Source organism: Punica granatum, chromosome 6, assembly GCF_007655135.1.
Source record: "Punica granatum isolate Tunisia-2019 chromosome 6, ASM765513v2, whole genome shotgun sequence".
Classification (NCBI taxonomy): domain Eukaryota; kingdom Viridiplantae; phylum Streptophyta; class Magnoliopsida; order Myrtales; family Lythraceae; genus Punica; species Punica granatum.
In genome coordinates, this window is record NC_045132.1 from 20,725,426 (window position 1) to 20,745,048 (window position 19,623).

The 19,623-nt window shown below is 36.4% G+C and overlaps 2 protein-coding genes and 1 long non-coding RNA gene across 3 annotated transcripts; all 3 read right to left on the reverse strand.

Annotated features, from left to right (window-relative positions):
* Positions 1–1,755: 1,755 nt before the first annotated feature.
* Positions 1,756–3,949, reverse strand: LOC116210435 (aspartyl protease AED1-like). The gene is made up of 2 exons (XM_031544302.1): positions 3,617–3,949; positions 1,756–3,200 (listed from the first exon to the last, which is right to left on the reverse strand). Exons 1-2 carry the CDS (start codon positions 3,813–3,815, stop codon positions 1,972–1,974), a joined length of 1,428 nt encoding a protein of 475 aa, XP_031400162.1. The 5' UTR covers positions 3,816–3,949; the 3' UTR covers positions 1,756–1,971.
* Positions 3,950–12,553: 8,604 nt separating this feature from the next.
* Positions 12,554–14,860, reverse strand: LOC116210028. The gene is made up of 2 exons (XR_004157397.1): positions 14,703–14,860; positions 12,554–14,513 (listed from the first exon to the last, which is right to left on the reverse strand). It is a non-coding gene; the product is annotated as an uncharacterized LOC116210028 (long non-coding RNA).
* A 1,384-nt stretch (positions 14,861–16,244) lies between these two features.
* Positions 16,245–17,079, reverse strand: LOC116211778. Its single transcript, XM_031546290.1, has 2 exons — positions 16,913–17,079; positions 16,245–16,751 (listed from the first exon to the last, which is right to left on the reverse strand). Exons 1-2 carry the CDS (start codon positions 17,025–17,027, stop codon positions 16,483–16,485), a joined length of 384 nt encoding a protein of 127 aa, XP_031402150.1. The 5' UTR covers positions 17,028–17,079; the 3' UTR covers positions 16,245–16,482.
* Positions 17,080–19,623: the final 2,544 nt, after the last annotated feature.

A 19,623-nucleotide genomic window follows, 5' to 3' on the forward strand; every position in this document is an offset into this window, starting at 1 on the left:
AGACACAATGCCCTACCGACCAAAGCAGCCTTCATACACAATTTGAAACCATTTCTAATGCTAAACATGTACAGCAGATGTGTAAATATCTTTATTCTATTATTGATAGATATTTTATTTTAATCGTATCTAATCAACAGTTATCTCAATCTGATAATTAGCAGTGCACTGTGTTTTCCATAGTAAGAAGGAAGAGTAAACTGACAATTTCATCCCTGACTTATGGACGCTACATCACTTGGGTCCCTGAGAAAAATGTTATACCAATTAGGTTCTTGGTCACATTAATTTTATCCATGCTCACATCAATTTAGTCTTGGGACGCATCAATTTCGTCCTCGGACACATCAATTTCATCATTGGTCACATCAATTTAGTCATTCGGCACATTAATTTTAGTCCTTAGTCACATCAATTTAGTCTATTTGCTTGGTCACATCAATTCAATTCTTCCTTGGTCACATCATTTTGGTCATTGTCAGCATCAATTCTTTACATAAAAAAAGGTTCATCTGGTCTCTCCATCATTTTTACTACTCTTATCTCCGAGCTGACTTTGGAACATTCGTTTCATTGCTCAGATCTCTTATTCTCGTGTTTTTAGTGGTTATAGAAAGCTTATACATAGCACCATTACTTAGGATCAAATTTCAAGCCAAAAAGCACACAAACAAGTTAGAAAAATGAGGTTGAACATCCTTTTTACTACTCTTGTCTCTGAGTCGACTTTGGAGCATTCGATTCATTGCTCGGATCTCTTATTCTCGTGTTCTTAGTGGTTATAGAAAGCTTATACATAACACTACTACTTAGGATCAAGTTTCAAGCCAAAAAGCACACAAACAAGTTAGAAAAATGAGGTTGAAATTCGGTTTTCATTCACAAAGCAGAAATTTGTGAGAGCAATATCTCTCAAACCATGCAATGAAATTATGATCCGTCAAGTGTTGTAGCTCCTTACGATATGAGGAAGCTGTCTATATAAATTTTTGGACCAATATTGACTGTATAAAAAATTTTCATTAATGACTCATAAAACTTTCTCTCTCTAAAACACGGGAATAAATTCTTATAGAATCAATATTGGTCCCAAAAATTTATATAGATGGATTCCTCATATTGTAAGGAAGCTATACCATTTGACAGATTGTAATTTCGTTGCACGGTTTAAGAGATATCGCTCTCCGAAATTTCTGCATTGTGAATGAAAACCAAATTTTAACTGCATTTCTCTAACTTGTTTCTTTGCTTTTGGCTCGAAACTTGATCCTACGTAGTAGTGCTATATATAAGCTTTCTATAGCCACTAAGAACACGAGAATAAAATATCTGAGCAATGAAATGAATGCTCCAAATTCGGCTCAGAGACAAGAGTAGTAAAAGAAGAGAGAGACTAGATGGATTTTTTGATGTAAAGAATTGATGTTAACAAGGACCAAAATGATGTGACCAAGGAAGGATTGAATTTATGTGACCAAGCAAATGGACTAAATTGATATGACTAAGGACCAAATTAATGTGCCCACGAACGAAATTGATGCTCAAGGATGAAATTGATGTAATATTCTTCTCAGGGACTCAAGTGATGCAACTTGCATAAGTTGGGATGAAATTGTCCATTTACTTTAAGAAGGAACATACATAATCACTGTTTTATGTAATTATTATATTCTTTTGTTGTAGATAATTAGGATCAAATTGCAGCTTTGGACCAGTTCTTGATGGCCTATCCTCTGTCAAAGATTCTGATCAATGTAAAATCTTAAACATATCCTTTATTGCCAATTGATCTAGGTACATAAAATTGGAACATGCTGAGGTTGTAGATGACTGACCACATGAAAAAGAAAATCATGCTAAAATCATTTTTTTTCTTCCTTCATATATGATAGGAGCTCTTCCGACACACAACAATCTTTGCCCAAGCTTCATGTAATATTACAAACATCCTGGGCATTTTATAGCCCTATTTCAACTGCCGCAGCTGCCAGTCCCGAACTCAACCTTGTTAGCCTGTATGTTGTATAGAATGTTGAGGTTCCTCTGCTGCGTGCTGCCAATTATGGTCAGGTCATCCTCCTTCTCCTTTGCTGCGAAAGCAAAGCAGACTTGAGAGTCGCTCTCCCTCCAAACAACTCCAGATGGGTCAACATTGACATCTGTACCATCAAAATTCAGAACCACCTTCGGTAAGGTCACGTTCTCATGACCCTCGAGGTTATAGCACGTGTCCAAGCCTAGAGAAGGCAGGTGCTGAGCAACAGGATACTCCGACATCTCTTTCTTGAATTCATCCCGAAGTGCTAAATAGACTGAGGAAGGAAGGCGACTGATAGTTGTCCCAGAATCTATTATCGTCCTAGAAGGAGAAGACAATGGTGCCAACTCTGAGAAATTTAGTGTTTGTTTCCCAGTGGTGATCCCAAGGAGTTTGATGAAGTACTGGAACGACCCAGTCTGGTCAGACAAGATACTAGTGTACTGATTGGTTTGACATTGTTGAAGAGCTCCGAAACCAAAGAGGAGGTAGCCCTGTCTATTGTACGTGGGAGGAATACAATAGCAGAAAATCTGTGCAAAAGTGTCTGTCGTTTGTGAAATCAAGGAATGATCACCCAGTGCAAGGCCTAAAATGCCGGTGCTGGTGCCGAAACCATCGCTATTGTTCTGTCCACAGCCAAAGATAAAGTTTGGAAATGTATAATCGGCGTTGAGCGTGAGGGTGTCCTGCACATAGAATCCATTGGAGAAGGACTTATCTGCATAGAAGACAGAGTAATTGCAATTCGGAGGGCATGGTGGGTTGGAGTAGGTGGAGGACTTGGAGGGTTCAAAACAGCGGTCATTCTGGGGACAGCAGCCCTGAGTAGGGCACGGCAGGCAGTGGGTCCACGTCAGGGGACTACCTGTGTCAAATATCACAGGAAGATCGCGTCTCGGAGTGCCGAGGCCAACTGTGACCACATACTCCCCTGCCCCTTCCAAGTGGCCAACGACCGGTATCCTGAGGCCAGTGCCAGGAAGGTCATTTCCAATACTGGAAGATGATGATGATGATGAAGCGAGAGAACGTCTGATGGAGTTAATTCGAGACTGGTCCCGCAGGTTTATCAAGGTTGAGTTGCAGCGTTGCAGCCTTTCCTTGAGGAGCGGTGAGCAGGGCCCCTGCCGGTGAACTAAAGGTAGCGATCCAACTCGTTCTGCAAGGTTTGCGATCCATTAGAAATATCCTGTTAACAGCCTTGTCATGTGTTCTTCTGCGATGCCTACTGGTCAGGTAGCATATAAATTCCTAATACCCAAATACTATGCGTTGCGACAATAGATGCCTGAAATACGAGATTAGTAAACCAAGAAAATCCTTGTTCTGGATCTTCGAGTTTCCAGAGCGTGATGCATCTCCACCATTATCCTGGATGTCTCATTGTTTGAAAAGGTTCTATAATGTAAACTACCATGTAATCTCAATTGTAATGCGGCCACCTAGTTCTAGACAAATGTATGAACTTTTTAACGGTAACAAAGATACTACTTATCCGAGTTTTCGCCAGGCTATTTCAAGAAACCTGATTATATTTGTGCATCGAATACCGGTAAAAAAGACTTGCGTAAGTACCTGTGGGAGGAGGGTTGCAGGTAGATGCTGGGACTAGGGACTTCATTTTGAGCACAGAGCGATGGCTGTTCAACCCCATGTCTGCCCCGTGAACACGTCTTTTCTCCAATTCGCGACCAGGAAAGAGCGGAGGAAGATGAAATAGAAGAACAAGAAGAAGAAGAAACAGAGCAGAGGTCCGGGAACGGAAAATGGCCATCAGAATGAGCTTTTCCCTTGAGACCAGAGGAGTACCGGTTGGAAAGATAGCTTACTACTGCCAGGGGAGATTGGGGAGTGGACTATATATTGAGCCGGGAACTGGAGAGTCATCCCACTGCCGTGAAGGTGAACGCTGACGGGTCAATGCTGCATGAGTTTTCTGGACGTAATCAGGAGGGGGGTGACACTTGTTTCTCTCGAGTAATATCTCATATTTGAGTCTTATGAACGAAAAAATTCATATTAGGAGAGCTTTACTTCTTAATGTGTCCACTCACTCGAACTGAAGTAGTCGAGACTCAGTACACTTTTGAATATTAAGGTGCACACTAAAAAAGGAAACATTAACTGGTTGTAAGTTATTATCCAAAGCTCTCATCATGCACGCCGAAACTCTCCTAAAGCAAAAAAGAGAAAATGCGGGCTCAAATATCATACATTAGCCTAATTTACATGATTGTATCATATTATTCAAAATATAATGTCATGCATTAATCCTTAAATTATCTAAATCTTCCTATAACACAGTCCAAGACTTGTAGGTGGAAAATGATAAAAGTGAGCTCTCGGTAATAGTTCGACTAACTGTCGCGCCAGTCAGTTTGCACAAATGTTCCCTTCCTAATAGGTTTGAATAACTTGTACATTCCAATCTCTCTCTCTCTCTCTCTCTCTCTCGCTTTTGGCTGAATAAGATGATGCATTCCAATCTCTCAACAACAACAACTCAAGTATTGAATCACCAACTCAAGTATTGAATCACCATTAATAGCAAAGCAGGTGCACAATGAGCACGATCAGTAATGAATCGCTAAACAATATCAGAGTCGACCAACAAAATAAGCCGTCTCAACATATACCAAAGTCCACCTGAACATGCCCGGTCTGTTTTTGTGTGAGAAAATATGAGGTGGCTGTCAACAATATCAATCAACCGCTGATAACAGATTATTTGCTTGTATGATCGAATGAATCACTCAGTTCTAATTTAATAACGGCACATTGATTTTTAATTTCTCATTTTCGCTATAAGATGATTTAGGTCAACATGTATATGTTCAGTACCATCTATCAATCTAAACTTTTATTAACATATAGTTATGAAAATTGAGAACATTTTTTCCTTTTCTGGTGAAATTGGAACTTTATTATTCACAAAAATCTTGAAAGCGATGGCACCGACTCTTTCAAAATTATCATTCTAGACGTTCGTGTGGTTGAAATTTTTTTGCCATCCCGGCCAGTAATGTGGTCATGATCAATATTTTCCTTTGCATGGTTTCAACGAGTCGAGAAAGTCTGAAAAGATTTTCCACATTATGTTCAATCAAAGAATCAGAATCCTCTCTCTCACTCACACGACACCACTCCGCAAAGCCAATCAAAACCCCTTCCCCTTCTCCATCCTCAATCCGCTATTCTCCATTTATTATTTAAATAAAATGTCATATCAACATTTTTAATTAAAAAACAATAATAGGATCGAAAGTGAATCAATTACGGAAAGCAGAGAAGAAAAATCACCCATGGCATTTTCCGGAGACCGAGACCCATGGAAAATTACCCTTGGCTTTCCCACGCTTCAGAGTTTTTGGGAATATTTTTCTACGCACTTTTCCCACGCTTAGGATAGGAAACTCAAAATACGTAGAAAAAAATATATATACATATGTGTGCGTGAATATATATATATATATATATATATATTATTTTACTGGCGGGTCCCACCACGGGTAAACCGTCCATAAGATTAAGGGGGGAAAAAAATTGACAGCACCGTGGGAAACTACTTACAGAAAAAGAAGATAAAAATTAAAAGTGATCATTTCAGTAAATGAAGAGCTTTTGCACTTGGAGCTCAATTGGTTGCTGAGGTTTCTCCAATTTTCTGCTCTCATATGTAAGTTGTGTTCATTTGATCGTTCTATATAAAAACATGGCAATTAGGTTTTATTTGTGAGTTTTTCTGGGCATATGTCCCTTTTCTTAGAGAAATAAACCCAAAACTTGTAGGACCTTTTCCGGCAAATGTAGGCCACATTTGTGGATGTTAGATGGAATTTTGGTGAATTAAACTGAAAAAAGGGTTAAATATGGAAATAAGAAATGAGGTTAGTCGAAGTTGGCTACGTTACTTTTTTCGGTAAGTCTAAAATTATGTAAAACATTGCTCAAGCAATTTTGAAAGATCAAACATCGTTAAAAGTTATTCTTCATCCCAAAATGTACACTTCTGAAACTCGAACTTGTGTTCATGGCCTTATGGGATTGAAGTTGCTTACCACTCAATCAACACTTTATTGATAATGAAATCTTAAACTTTAGCCTTGATGTTTTAAATCTTTCAATGACCTATGGGATAATCTATTTCACTTCCGAGATGCATCGATCTAGTTAGAAAGGAGAGACTACGCTTTTGTACTACTGTTACTGTTACTATTATTACTATTATTATAATCATCGTCGCCGTCATCCCCAGCATCACCACCACCATCACTGCCACTGTCATCATCATTCATCATTGGTCTCAATCTCCATGCCTTCTGTATTGGTAACGAACTAGAGGCGATCCCGCCCTCTGTCCCGATAGGAAAATTATTTATTTTTTTATTTTCTAATTCATCATAATAGTTTGTGTAATAATCAATATAGTATATAATTGAAACTAATAATAAATCTACTTATTTGTAAAAATTATGAACTCTCTATTAATATTAAATAATATAATATTTTTAAAAGATTTTATCATGTTATCATATATGATATCATTTCTTTTTTATTTCAAGGAGTGCATTTTGAATGTGTTAAATGGATTGATTCATGAATGTAAAGTTTATAGTTTTACTCTCAAAAAGATAAGTTCAAATAAGATTTGAAAATAATATTAAGTAAAGGAAGACATAATAGACTTTAAGAAAGTAAAAATGTTTGCATTTTGTAAATTTATGAAAATAAATTAATAACGAAATTAATTTTCGTCATTGGATCTTCTCATATGGATAAAGAGAGAAAAAGCATTAACTATAATTGAAAGTATGGTCTAATTAGTATAATTTATTAAGAAAGATGCAATATAGACGAAGAAAGTATGTGCTTGTGAATGAATATTTATAAAAAAAATTATAGGATATATGTCTAAGTCCTCATAAAAAGATAAAATAAATAGAAAGAATAGAGTAAAATGCATGGTGTCAAATCTTATAATGATCGAAAAAATGAGAAAAACTCATACACCATATTGATATAAAACATGACATTATTTTTTTTTTAGTAACTTGTCAGCCATAATGATGGGCCATTGGACCCAGTGAATCATTTAGGTTACACCACTACTTTGTTGGGTCAAAATTAAAAATATTGGACAAAAGAAGGAAAATAAAAAAAAAAGAGGGAAAAGATTTCGCACTCACAAACTAAAATTGGAAAAAGAATATTACATATATTGTAATTATATAATACCTCTAGTACGAAATTTCTTCTAATTATTCTAAATAAAAGTTGGGGTAAAACTATTTTTTGGAAATAGTTCGATTATAAAGATCAAATCATTTGACATAATGCGTCGTTGACCACATTACGTGGTATCTTATTTAGGTCAGATTTGAAAACACTAGAAAGGCTTAACTCTTTGACTTAACGATTGGATCATTTGGCGTAACATGTCGACCAAATTGCATGAAATATTATTGGGGTCGGATATTGAAATGCTAAAAAGGCATAAAGCGTCGATATTATGATCGAATCTTTTGGAATAAAGCGTTATCGAAATACATGGTACTTTATTCAAGTGGATTTGAAAATGCCAAAAGGGTGGAAATTTTAAAATAATGAAAAAAGGGGGTTTATGATTGATCATTCGGCATAATATGTCGATGGAATTACGTGGTACCTTATTTTGTTTAGATTTCAAAGCACTTAAAAGACGTAACGTTTCAACCTAACGATCGAATCATTTGGCATAACACAATGACTGAATTATGTAGAATTTTTTTATTGGTGTTGTATTGTATATGAAATCACTAAATGGGTATAATTTGTTGACCTTATAATAAGATCTTTTGGAATAGCGCATCAATAGAATTATGTGGCACATTTTTTGATCAAATTTAAAAATGCAAAAGAAAAGGGGGGAAATTTTAAAAAATAAAAATTACAAACAGAAAAAGGGACGGGGGCAGCTAATGCAGAAAACTCACCCACTCTCTCCCTCCAACAAGCGAACCTGTAATAGCATCCTTACTAGGGGAAACACGGCCGTGTCACATATCGAAATTATGCATTAGAAAGACTAAAAAAAATCATATAGGCAATAATAATGAAAAAAAATGCGTGCCTGATTTCCTTTTTTTTAACAATGTGAATCATGATACGCGAAATTAGTTAGACTCCGACTAATTCAGTTGAGTCAGGTCGGCCCGTTAAAGGGTAAACCTCTCTCATAGTAGATTTAGAAAGACTAAAGAAATTGATAGGTAATAATGAAAAAGAAAAATACGTGCCCCATTCCTTTTTACTCTTTGCTTTCACAGTTTCACTATCCTATTCTTTTCAAAATTATTACTCCTATTATTAGGGTGCTACAACTCTCTCTCTCTTTTTTTTTTTGGTATCTCATCTAGAAAAACGTGGGTAGTTGTAGGCTGTGGGGTTAGTTTTTTCCATGAGAATAGCTGGAGATTTTCCAAAACATTTTCCTTTTCAATATATATAGTGAAATGGCCCCGCACTTCATAGCGGGTCCATTTTGTGTATTTTATTTTTAAAAAATAAAATACAAATAATTGAATTATTAGTAAAATTGATAAATTAAAATTTATATATCATTATATATAAAAAATTGTACATTTTAGTTCTCCTAAATCATGAAAAGGAATTTTATCAAATTTTAAATGAACATCTAGTTTTTCATTTCCTAACATGATTGATATATACTTTTTAAATTGCATATAAATTTCTTTTCTAAAAAATTACTTACTTTTATGATAATGTAAGCCTTGTTGACTAATAGGTAAACTTAAGTTTTTTTCGCCTATCTTGTTTTCAATCAATCAATCGAATTACGTGGCACATTTTTTTAATCGAATTTAAAAACGTAAAAGAAAAGGGATAAAATTTTAAAAAATAAAAATTACAAAATGAAAAAGGGATGAGGGCAGCGAATGTAGAAAACTCGCCCACTCTCCCCCTCCAACAAGTGGACCTGTAATAGCTTCTTTACTAGAGGCAACACAGTCGTGCTAAATATCAAAATTACGCATTAGAAATTTTTTAAAAAAATCATACAGGCAATAATAATGAAAAAAATGCTTGTCTGATTTCTTTTTTTTTTTAATGTGAATCATGGTATTTGAAAATTTAATTGGACCCCGACTAATTCAGTTGAGTCAAGTCTGCTCGTTGAAAGGTAAACCTCTCCCAGAGTAAATTTAGAAAGACTAAAGAAATTGATAGGCAATAATGAGAAGAAAAAAAATGCGTGCTTGATTCCTTTTTACTCTTTACTTTCACTATCCTATTCTTTTCAAAATTATTACTCGTTCTATTAGGGTGCTACAACTCTTTTTTTCTTTTTTGGTATCTCATCTAGAAAAACGTGGGTCGTTGTAGGCTGTGGGGTTAATTTTTTCCATGAGAGTAGCTAGAGATTTTCCAAAAAAATTTCCTTTTCTTTATATACTAGTGAAATGGCCCCACACTTCGTTGCAGGTCCATTTTGTGTATTTTATTTTTGAAAAATAAAATACAAATAATTGAATTATTAGTAAAATTGATAAATTGAAATTTATATATCATTATATATAAAAATTGTACATTTTAGTTCTCCTAAATCATGAAAAGGAATTTTATCAAATTTTAAATGAATATCTAGTTTTTCATTTTCTAACATGATTGATATATACTTTTTAAATTGCATATAAATTTCCTTTTCAAAAAATGACTTGCTTTTATGATAATGTAAGACTTGTTGAGTATTAGGTAAACTTAAGTCGTTTCGCCTATCTTGTTTTCAACCATTAACAATACTATGGATGCTCATGCTCTATTAGATAATATGTTTTAACTGAACATCTAGTTTTTCATTGTTTAACATGATTGATATATACTTTTTAAAATTGCATATAAATTTCTTTTCTAAAAAAATTACTTGCTTTTATGGTAATGTAAGACTTGTCGAGTATTAGGTAAACTTAAGTTTTTTGGCCTATCTTGTTTTCAACCAATAACAACACTATCGATGTTCATGCTCTATTAGATAAATAAAATAAAATAAAATGCCAATAATTGAGTTATTAGAAATTTGATAAAAATTGAGATTTATATATCATTGTATAAGAAATTTTATATTTTTAGTTTTCCTAAATCATGAAAAGGAATTATATTAAATTTTAAACTGAACATCAAGTTTTTCATTATTTAACATGATTGATATACAATTTTTAAATTGCATATAAATTTATATAATTAATATAATAATTGAGGAAGTTTCTCTATGGTCTGGATGATGAGTTTAAGTTCCTTTTGCATTTTCTAGTGAATTCTTTGTTGTTGATTTTCCGTGGACTGTCCAATATTAGACTTTATTTGGTTGTTATATATAGCATCTAGCTGGCTTCTGTAGTACAATGTGGTGATCTTGTTTGAAGAATTGAATTTGGAATGAATAAGAGAAAATTGATTATGTTACTTGATTGAAAGCCCGATTTTGTTTATGTAATTGTTAATTAATTTCAATATGTCGCTCGAAACTAATTGTGTTACTCGAAAGTATACATACGTGTACTTAATTGTCAGATTTTATGAATGGTTAATTTCAATATAAAATGATAATATATGATTGACGTAATTTATCTCTTAATATTATAATTTGATTAATGCTAACAATATAAATTTCAAATAATAATAAGTATAATAATTGGATTAATCTGAGTAGTCATATTAATAAAATAGGTATGATTAATGGTATCCATTACTTCCGACGCCCTTATTTTCCACGCTTGGGAAATAGCGTGGGAAGTTGCCACGTCTCGAGCCAGTGGGAACATCCCACGCTCTCTGTTGAAAAACGCATGGTAAATTTCCCGCGAGTTTTCCCACGCATCGGAGGCGCGGTGAATGTTTTTCCATGGTCTTCGTTTGTTTTTCCACTCTGGGAAATCTCCCTCCCTTACGGTACGGGAACGATAAGACTATATGTCCTTTTTCAATATATGATTTCTTAATTAGTACGAGTTAATTCAAGTGGTTTCAATACTTATTTCTCTTTAATAAAGTTTCAAATTTAGGTTTTGTAATTAAAAAAATCATTATTGAAATAGTTTTATCTCCTTATTGGACCAACCCGATTGAATTGAGTTAGTCGGAGTCCATTAAACTTTTAAATATCTGGCGGCGTACCAAAAATAAAAATAAAAAGAATGTATAACTTCTTAGTTTTATACCGATAGCAAGTGCTACTAGTATTATGGTGAGGTTGGATGAAAAATAATTTATATATTTTTGCTGGAGAAAACTGGTTTTATATTATACAGTATGTTCGTATAAATTTACCAGCCGCGTGCATTTGGAAAGTATGGTTATTGCGAGAATCTTATATGAAATTATGTTATTGTTCTTTTTTTCGATGCGAATCCTGACATTCAAAAGTTCAATTGGGTCTCGACTAATTCAGTTTGATCAGGTCAACACATTAAGGCATAATGCACTCCCAGCGTGAATTTTTTACATTCACCAGAATTTGAACCCGATACATTATTTATGCAGAATGAGCGTCGAACCGCTTGAACCCTAATTCATGTCGGTAATAATTTACTTATTGTATGGTGCAATCCATAAAACTGACTCGAATTTAGTTAGTCTCGTAGGGTATTCAACTGGCTCTGGCAAGTTGAATAACGAGTTTTCCAATTAGTTTCCAAACATCGAGGTCGACTCGTGAGATATGGACTGTTCCGAGTCTTCCGACAGAAAGCAACCGGCTGGTCCTACTAAATTGACATTATTTTTTGGTCTATAATCAAGGAGCCAGAAAAGCCAAGACTTCGCTTGTATTCTCTGTTTGTCATTCTCCATTGAATGAGAAGGCTGACTAGTTCGATCAATTGTTAAGGTGATTGATCTGTCAGACCTGGTCGACTGCAATCCGGACGTCCCAAATTATCACTGAGAGTATGATCATTTATTTGCAAGAGATTCTATATGTCCATTACAAGAGAAACTCCAAATGAATGGTTCGGCGTGAATCCAGTCATTCGGTTTAATTCGAAACAATATATTTATGAAATCATATATAGGTCCAGTCAAAGCAAAATTATGTACACTATTTTCGAAAGTAAACTTGTCAAACTGTTGGTGACAGTTTTAGCTTAAATTCCTCACCAGCTGTGCAAATGTGAAGATCTGTAATTACGGGCAAGGTTCAAACGAACTCAGCTGGAAATAAATGACCTCAACCCATGATTTTCAAAAAAACATGTCATTGTTTTATTTTGTATAATTTATTTAATTAGAATTCATTTTGAATTGTTTTTATTTATAATTACTGTCGTTCAAATGTACATAATATTGATGCTTCATGTAAGTCAATTATTTGGCTAAGTAAATCAATGAATGTTCATTGATGGCCAAAATGAATACATGGTAAAATTTTCAAGAGAAGATTATAGGAACATAAAAATACACTAGATCCGTCGGGATTACTGCAAAGTAAAAAAATGCAATATAATAACACAGATACAATTAGAGAAATCTTTCTAGTTGTCGTATATATATTCACAACCTCTTACAACTAAACTCCATATAAATCCAGTCGATGTTCAGAAGCAGAACCAGATGCAATCCACATAAAAATACTGCTATGTGAAACAAAGAAGCAAAGGCAAAAGGGGTCTTGATTCGGTATTTGGTGCAGGAATCCTTCACAGATCACAATGAATAGCCCAATCCCTGGACAATCAAACCAAAGCGGCAAGGATTCCTAAATCTATTCAAACCAACGATAATTAAACCAATCAAATAAATTGTCAAATCAAAGAATCCAAAGCAAAGCATTAAGGATTCCTACATCGGTTCAAATCAGATACAATCAACCCAATCAGACAAACAGTCAAATCAAAGAATCGAAGCTTTTTTTATCAGTTCAAACCAGAGACTGGCATGGGGGAGCCGAAACCAACTGAAATGGCGATCATAATCGTGATGGGCCGGGATACTATTGTTGACACGCGGGGCGAAGATAGAGGCTGGGCTGGAGGGGCGTGGAGGAGAGCGCTTCCACTAAGTTGACACCATCAAGACAAGCATATATCTTCATAGCCGCTACACTGCCGCCGTCGAAGCATAATAAACCCGAGTACCATTCGAGCTGTCCGGAATCTGAGCTGCTAGAGAGGGATTGTGTGTGGTCCCGATAAATAGGGGAGGCCGCCACTACACACATCCTCCAAATACCAAGAGGAGGAGGGTGAAGGCCCTTATCACTATCGGGACACTGTAGTATAGCTCCAATATAAATAGACCTAGCTTCCTCTATCCCGATAGCCCGACACGACTCGAATGTCCCTCCTAACCCATACTCGCTGATCCGACCTGACTCTTTCCTACTAATCCAAACCGACCCAACTAACTGACAAGTCTAATCGGATTTGCCACGCTACTTTGGCTAGATCGTGTTCCATCTAGTCAGATCGAGCAAGAGCCGATTGTAAATGGTCATATCGTGCTCGATATGCTTAAATTTGGCTGATTTGAGCAAGATCCGACTATTTCTAGTCAGAATGAGTACTATCTAATTGGAGTCTTGCAGTGGAAAGGGGAGGAAGGAAGTCGCAGTAGCTTAGGACCATCGGTGGGAATGGCGGAATAGCAACAGATCACGGCAGGGAGGCATCGGGGGCTACAAACCGGAGCTTGCAGCGACATTAAGATGCTCGGTAGCATGGAAGTTCGACAGAGACAACAAGCGGAGACGGTTGGGGATGACCTACCAAGATGGAATCAGAGGTGGGAGGAGCACCGAAGTCACTCCTATCGGTCTTGGAGTAGGGGAGGAAGAAAGCTAACTACAAGGGAAGGGATGAGGAAAGGCCACCGAACGCTTCCAGTCGGGGCTGGATGGGTCATCGCAATGGCTTAAGCGAGGGTTTTTGTTTCTAGCGAAAGAGAAAATCCAAACCCTTGTCCAGCATGAGTTATACCAATATTATCATAACCGAATCAGACCAAACAGTTCGACCGGTCGGACCGAAAATCAAACCTATGTCCAATCCGGTTAACTAAAAAACCAAAAATGCACAAATAGACCGATAAATCCATAAAATCGGACGATTTTTAGATAAACCCATCGAACCCATTCTAACCGGTCAGTTTCATGGGTTCAAATTTTTAAAGGAAATCCCCCAACTCGAACCCGAAAATGAACTTCCCCTTCATCCAGATGAAACTCTAGTCAGATTGACGATTGACGATCGACGATTCTGAAGGTTGAAATGCTAAAATTGAAACCCTACTTCTTCATCTTTACTCTTCAGTTTTAGTCATCACTTATCAGTGACTTCTGCTGACTGGAGGCCGAGCTTCATCTTCTCCTTCGAGCATCGTAAAATTTTTTACGGATTGAGCTTCATCTTCTCCTTCTGTCTCTTCTCGGCTTCTCCTTGTCCAGACGCAGTACACCGATGACCCGGGAGCGAATTCCTCACTGGCAAGGGGACACCATCAGCAATTAGGGGGAAATGAGGTGCTGAACTAGAAACCATTCTCCTAACTAGTCAAATCTGAGCACCGAACAAACCTCCAAGAAGCAAAGTTTGCCAAAAAGGGTTGGCAATGACACGATCTAATTCCGGCACGCAAAGCTTCGAATTACAGTGGCGAGGGGAAGAATTACCTGAGAGGAGGTTGAAGAAGATGGAAGAAACAACTGTGAAAAAGAGGAAGGATTCCTCAAAATCCGACTTTGTTGGCTTCATCGCATATTCCATCGTTCTCCCAAGCTTGACAGCTCCGTTTCTCAAAGTCACAAGAAGGAGGTGACGAGTAAAAAGTAAGGCTAATATAAGATTTCATGTCACTACAGCCCCTAAACTTCTAGGGCAGCCACAAATTGCCCCTCTAGGCTCTTTCTCAAAAAGAAAAGGGGCAGAAAGTGGAAACATATTAATTATTATCTAATATTTATTACTTTTTTGTATTTTTATTTTATTTTCTTAAAATAATAAATATTTATTTATTTTATAATTAAACATGCGATCCGACCCATCGAACTCCCTGTTGAACCCCTAAACCCATGAACCCATACTTTGGCCGGATCGATGTCCGATCCGGTTCTGATAACACTGAGTTATACTCTTTATGTAAGTCAATTATGATCATAGTACTTTTCTTTATTAAAATATTGCATGAGTTATATTTAGAAAGAATGGTATCTCTGACCAAACTACTAGGCAACACCTCAAAACAAACTAATTTTGTACCGCTAACATAGGTTAGATCAAGCGGTTGAACGCAATTCCTCTTGAACAATATCTCGGGTTCGAGTCTTGTAATAAAGAAAATTTATGCTGAGAGAGCTTTACTCTTAGTATGCAACCTCTGCTCGAACTGAATTAGACGGGGTTCGATGGGCTTCCAAATACCATGATACACACCGAATAATTAATCTAGTACAGGTTTAATTAGGCCTTGTCGTACTTACTGAAAAAGCAAAATGATATTGTACTTATCTCGTTTACACCCGTTTTTCGCACCTACCGTAGGTTGCGGAGTCCGTGATCCACATGGTACTTTATTGATCTCAATTGATCAAATTTGTGCCTACTTATAGGTCCACGAGACATCATTTGCTGGACTTATGAAGGAGCTCAAGGGAGAAGCAGCCCATGATTGAATTCTGGAACTTGACCCGAGATACCACGGCATGATCCACTTGGACAGTTGTGGCGGGATGGCATTTCAAGAAGGAGATCAAAGAAATTTCTTAGCTAGGTTGATCATATGGCAATTACCTGAGGACACATGGTTGGCAGCTCTCACAAGGAAAGGATCTTGATCCTTTCGAAGACAAAACCAACACACGTACTTGGACCCATGTCCAACTCAAAAGTTTAAGTTAAACAGGTGGTGATATCCAATCCTCGCCCTTATGAATTCAGGGGTTATTAATGAGGCATTTGATTTCAGAGTTAAAGTAATTTTGATTTTGATTGTGGAAAAGGACAAATATTGTAAAGTTAAAATTGACTTGAGAAATGTGTATTTTTGTTGTGTAGTGGGTTGAGTTAAAGTTAAAGTTAAAGTTTTTGTGATTTTAACTCTGAAAACAAACGGGCTAAATAATTTTCTTCGTGGGATCCGTAACATTTTGCTAATTGTTGTAACAATTAATGAATGATATTATGTGAATCCATTTTAAGACGATGTTAAGTGTAATGCACGTGCATATTTACGAGTATAATTAATAACTTGAGGGTAGAATTAATATCGTATTCCCAGGCTGACATACATGAATGCATACAAATTTAAGAAAGCACTATTAGGTTGGAGGAGAGAGATCCCCCATATACATTCGATAATAAATCCAAACCAAATAACTACTTTTTCGACGTCCTTTCCTTGCTTGATAACAGATGACGAAGCCGGCCGTGGAGATGGCGAGGGATCAGTATATTCTAAGGGGATCCAGCACTCGGGCAGTTTACGGTTGCAGTTGAGCTTGTTGTGGCACTAGGCGGGCTGTTGACTTTCGACCTGGTGATAGTCGTCGCGGTAGAAGTCGCATGCGAGGATGGGCAGCTTGCAGTCGTGGAATTGTACGCGAACTTAGTCGTTGATGTTGGCGGCGGTGGCATTGTCCACCCAGAGGGCGAGGTGTTCCCTGTATGAGAACCGTCCTGTCGCGGTCTGCTTCCTACTGCTGGGACTTTGCTGTGACCGTCGTCTAGAACAACAGGAATCATTTATACACCATCTTTAGAGTCCATAAAGAGTTAAAGGAAAAATTTTGAAGATGAAAAGCACACGCTGGATTGAGCACGACTTTAGCAAGCATTTCTCTATCTGCACAATAATTATACGACAAAGGAAGAAATGTATGTGTACCCGCTGGAGGAACGGAATAGAGCAGTCGGGCCACTCGAAACGGTGAGACTAACTGATAGTTCGAAGCCAAGAAGAGACACACGATGGTGAGAGCGACAAGCTTGGTGTTGGACATTCTTTATGCTTTGGCTCTCTGATCTCTTTCTTGCTTGTTTATTCAACTGAAGCTCGAAGAGAAACCAAGGGATATATATATAGCAAAATTGAGACGTATATACGTTGCGAGGTCTTAGCCAAAGCCAAAGACTCGCCGTCACTAGACAACTGGCGCGTGTAGTTTTGCCGCCCTTAGACACGTCAATCACCGAATACGGAAAAATAATTATCCACATGAAAAAGATAAAAACACGAGAAGTTGAGGAAGAAATTCTAGTATAATGGTATAAAATGCTGACTCGAAATTCAAAGATCATATGTTTAATTTTTATTAGTGGGATTTATGCGCTCTTTATTTCATTTTATTTATTGTCTTTATATTGGGTAATACCTTCTCTTACGCCCAGGAAAATACTGACACGAGAAGGCGAGAACAATATTGGAAATTTTTTTTAAAAAAAAATTAAATAACGGCGACAAAGAAAGCCAAAAAGTTAAGGATTAAAACCCCTTTTTTTTTAAAAGTTTTTCGAGAAGAATATGGTTGAACTAAGTGAATTCTGGAGGCCGTGATGATCCCGCTGGTAGTTCAATTATGGATTAATTGCAAAGTTCCGCCTCAAGTTTTGGTTAAGGAGCAATGTCCCCCCCAAAATTTAATCCTTGTGGCAATTAAACTCGTAACTACATGGCCAATGTAATTATGTAAATACAAGCTGAAAATTCGAGGGGCAAATTGCAATTCAACCCAAACTTTTGGGGATACTCTGCCAACTTCGATGAAATTGCTTCTTCTGCTTCCTGGATAAGTTATGCTAATGTTTGATGTCCTCTTCGTGTACATATCACTTGATTTTACGTGTACCTTTTTCACTAATGTAGACACTTATAGGTAAATGGTACGTACCAAATTAAGAGACAAATTCCGATAAGACCGCGACAACTTACTATATTGCCTAGTAGGATTTTCAGGCAACCGATAAGAACTCCTGACTCCGCATGCGAGCATATGTATAGACCAAATGATGACGCACATATATGGTCCAACGAGTCCATGGAACAGTCTTGTTGTCTACCCTTATGCTAGAATCACCAATTTTAGGCCTTATAATCTAATTATACAGTGTTGTCATATAAAATATAATTTTTTTTGTTACAAAAAAAGAGGGCTATAAATTTAGTAAAATTTAGTAGAAATTTAATTACTAATAAAAAGGGCATAGATAGTCTCGCAACGAAAATTGAACTTATAATCTTTTGATTAGCAAGTAAGGGTATGCGCTACCACACTACATTCTCTTTCTTATAAATTGATTTTATTTATTATTAGATGGATATTATTTCCACGCTCTTAATGATTAATTCATTCCATTTACAACTTTTTCGATAAAAATATCCTCCACTGCAAAGCTATTAATTTATTAATTTGCTTCTCTTCCCAATTTTCATGTCTATTCCTACTTTCTTTCTAAAATTGGCGCGCATTACCCTCCTGGTAATTGTCATATTCCGGAAAAGAAAAAGAACCGCGGATACATATAAAGTTATCACATTTTCCACATATAGAAGTCGGTTTCAAGACTTTTCCACGGGATTGCTCTAGAGAACTAGAACAAATAAAAAATTGGACAAAGAAAAATCAATCATTCACAACCACTGGTGGAGGACTATTTCCACGAATTTTAAGGTCTAGAAATCTTTTTCAAAGATCGAATTAATATTATAATTATATATGCATGAGAAAGTAATGAAAACTGAGCGGTTAATGTTGAACAAAATAAAAGGTATTACTCATTTTCCACGGATCAGTGTCTTTTCAAAACAATATTTCATCTTTTCTAGTAATAGAGAAATCGTTGAACAAACGCCATGGATATCTTTTGAAAACATATTGTATATGTACGTGTACCATATATGTGACAAGAAATATAATATTATACATATTCCTTTTCAAGGAATTCCTTTTTTTTAGAAAAATCATCGTGCAAGATTGGGGGGCCTAAGGACGCCAATTGGGGAAAGTAGGAAATGGAAATGGAGATATGGCAAGATAGAAGGATAGAAAATTAAAGCCTTATTATTCTCCAGAAACATTTGAAGCCTTATTAATTTAAGGGTATTACTGCCGAATCACCTAAAATTGGAGTATATTAGTCATTGAGATTGTGGAAATAGTCTCATCCTTATTATTAATCTTTTTCGATAGTAAAGACGGACCGAAGTCATAAACAGAATATATATATATATATATATATATTATAGAAGACACTACTCTCCCAGCAAATGTGCTCTCTGACTGATCCAATTTTTTTTTTTCTAATTTCACCACGAAAAGCTAGTTGTCTGTGTGAGGTACATAAACGCCACTACTCATCATGGGATCCACCGCGCTCCCCGCTAGACTCTTTATGGCGGACGGCCCCCACATGGACTTTATGGGTTTCGAACTAGTGACCTCCGAGACTTTTCTAGGCTCTAAAACCATTTCGACACGAAAAGTTAGCTATCCGTGTGAGGCAGAGAAACACCTTTACTCATCTCGCGATCGGGGGTGGTTAGGATCACTAAAAAGTAAAACTCTCTCAATGTATAATTTTTTCATGCACAACTCGAAT

Coding starts and splice junctions, on each gene's coding strand:
- LOC116210435 (XM_031544302.1), bottom strand. CDS start 3,815: ATGGCCATTTTCCGTTCCCGGACCTCTGCTCTGTTTCTTCTTCTTCTT. Junction 3,201..3,616: donor CTGCAACCCTCCTCCCACAG/GTACTTACGCAA, acceptor CAAACCTTGCAG/AACGAGTTGGATCGCTACCT.
- LOC116211778 (XM_031546290.1), bottom strand. CDS start 17,027: ATGTCCAACACCAAGCTTGTCGCTCTCACCATCGTGTGTCTCTTCTTG. Junction 16,752..16,912: donor CTATTCCGTTCCTCCAGCGG/GTACACATACAT, acceptor CTGTTGTTCTAG/ACGACGGTCACAGCAAAGTC.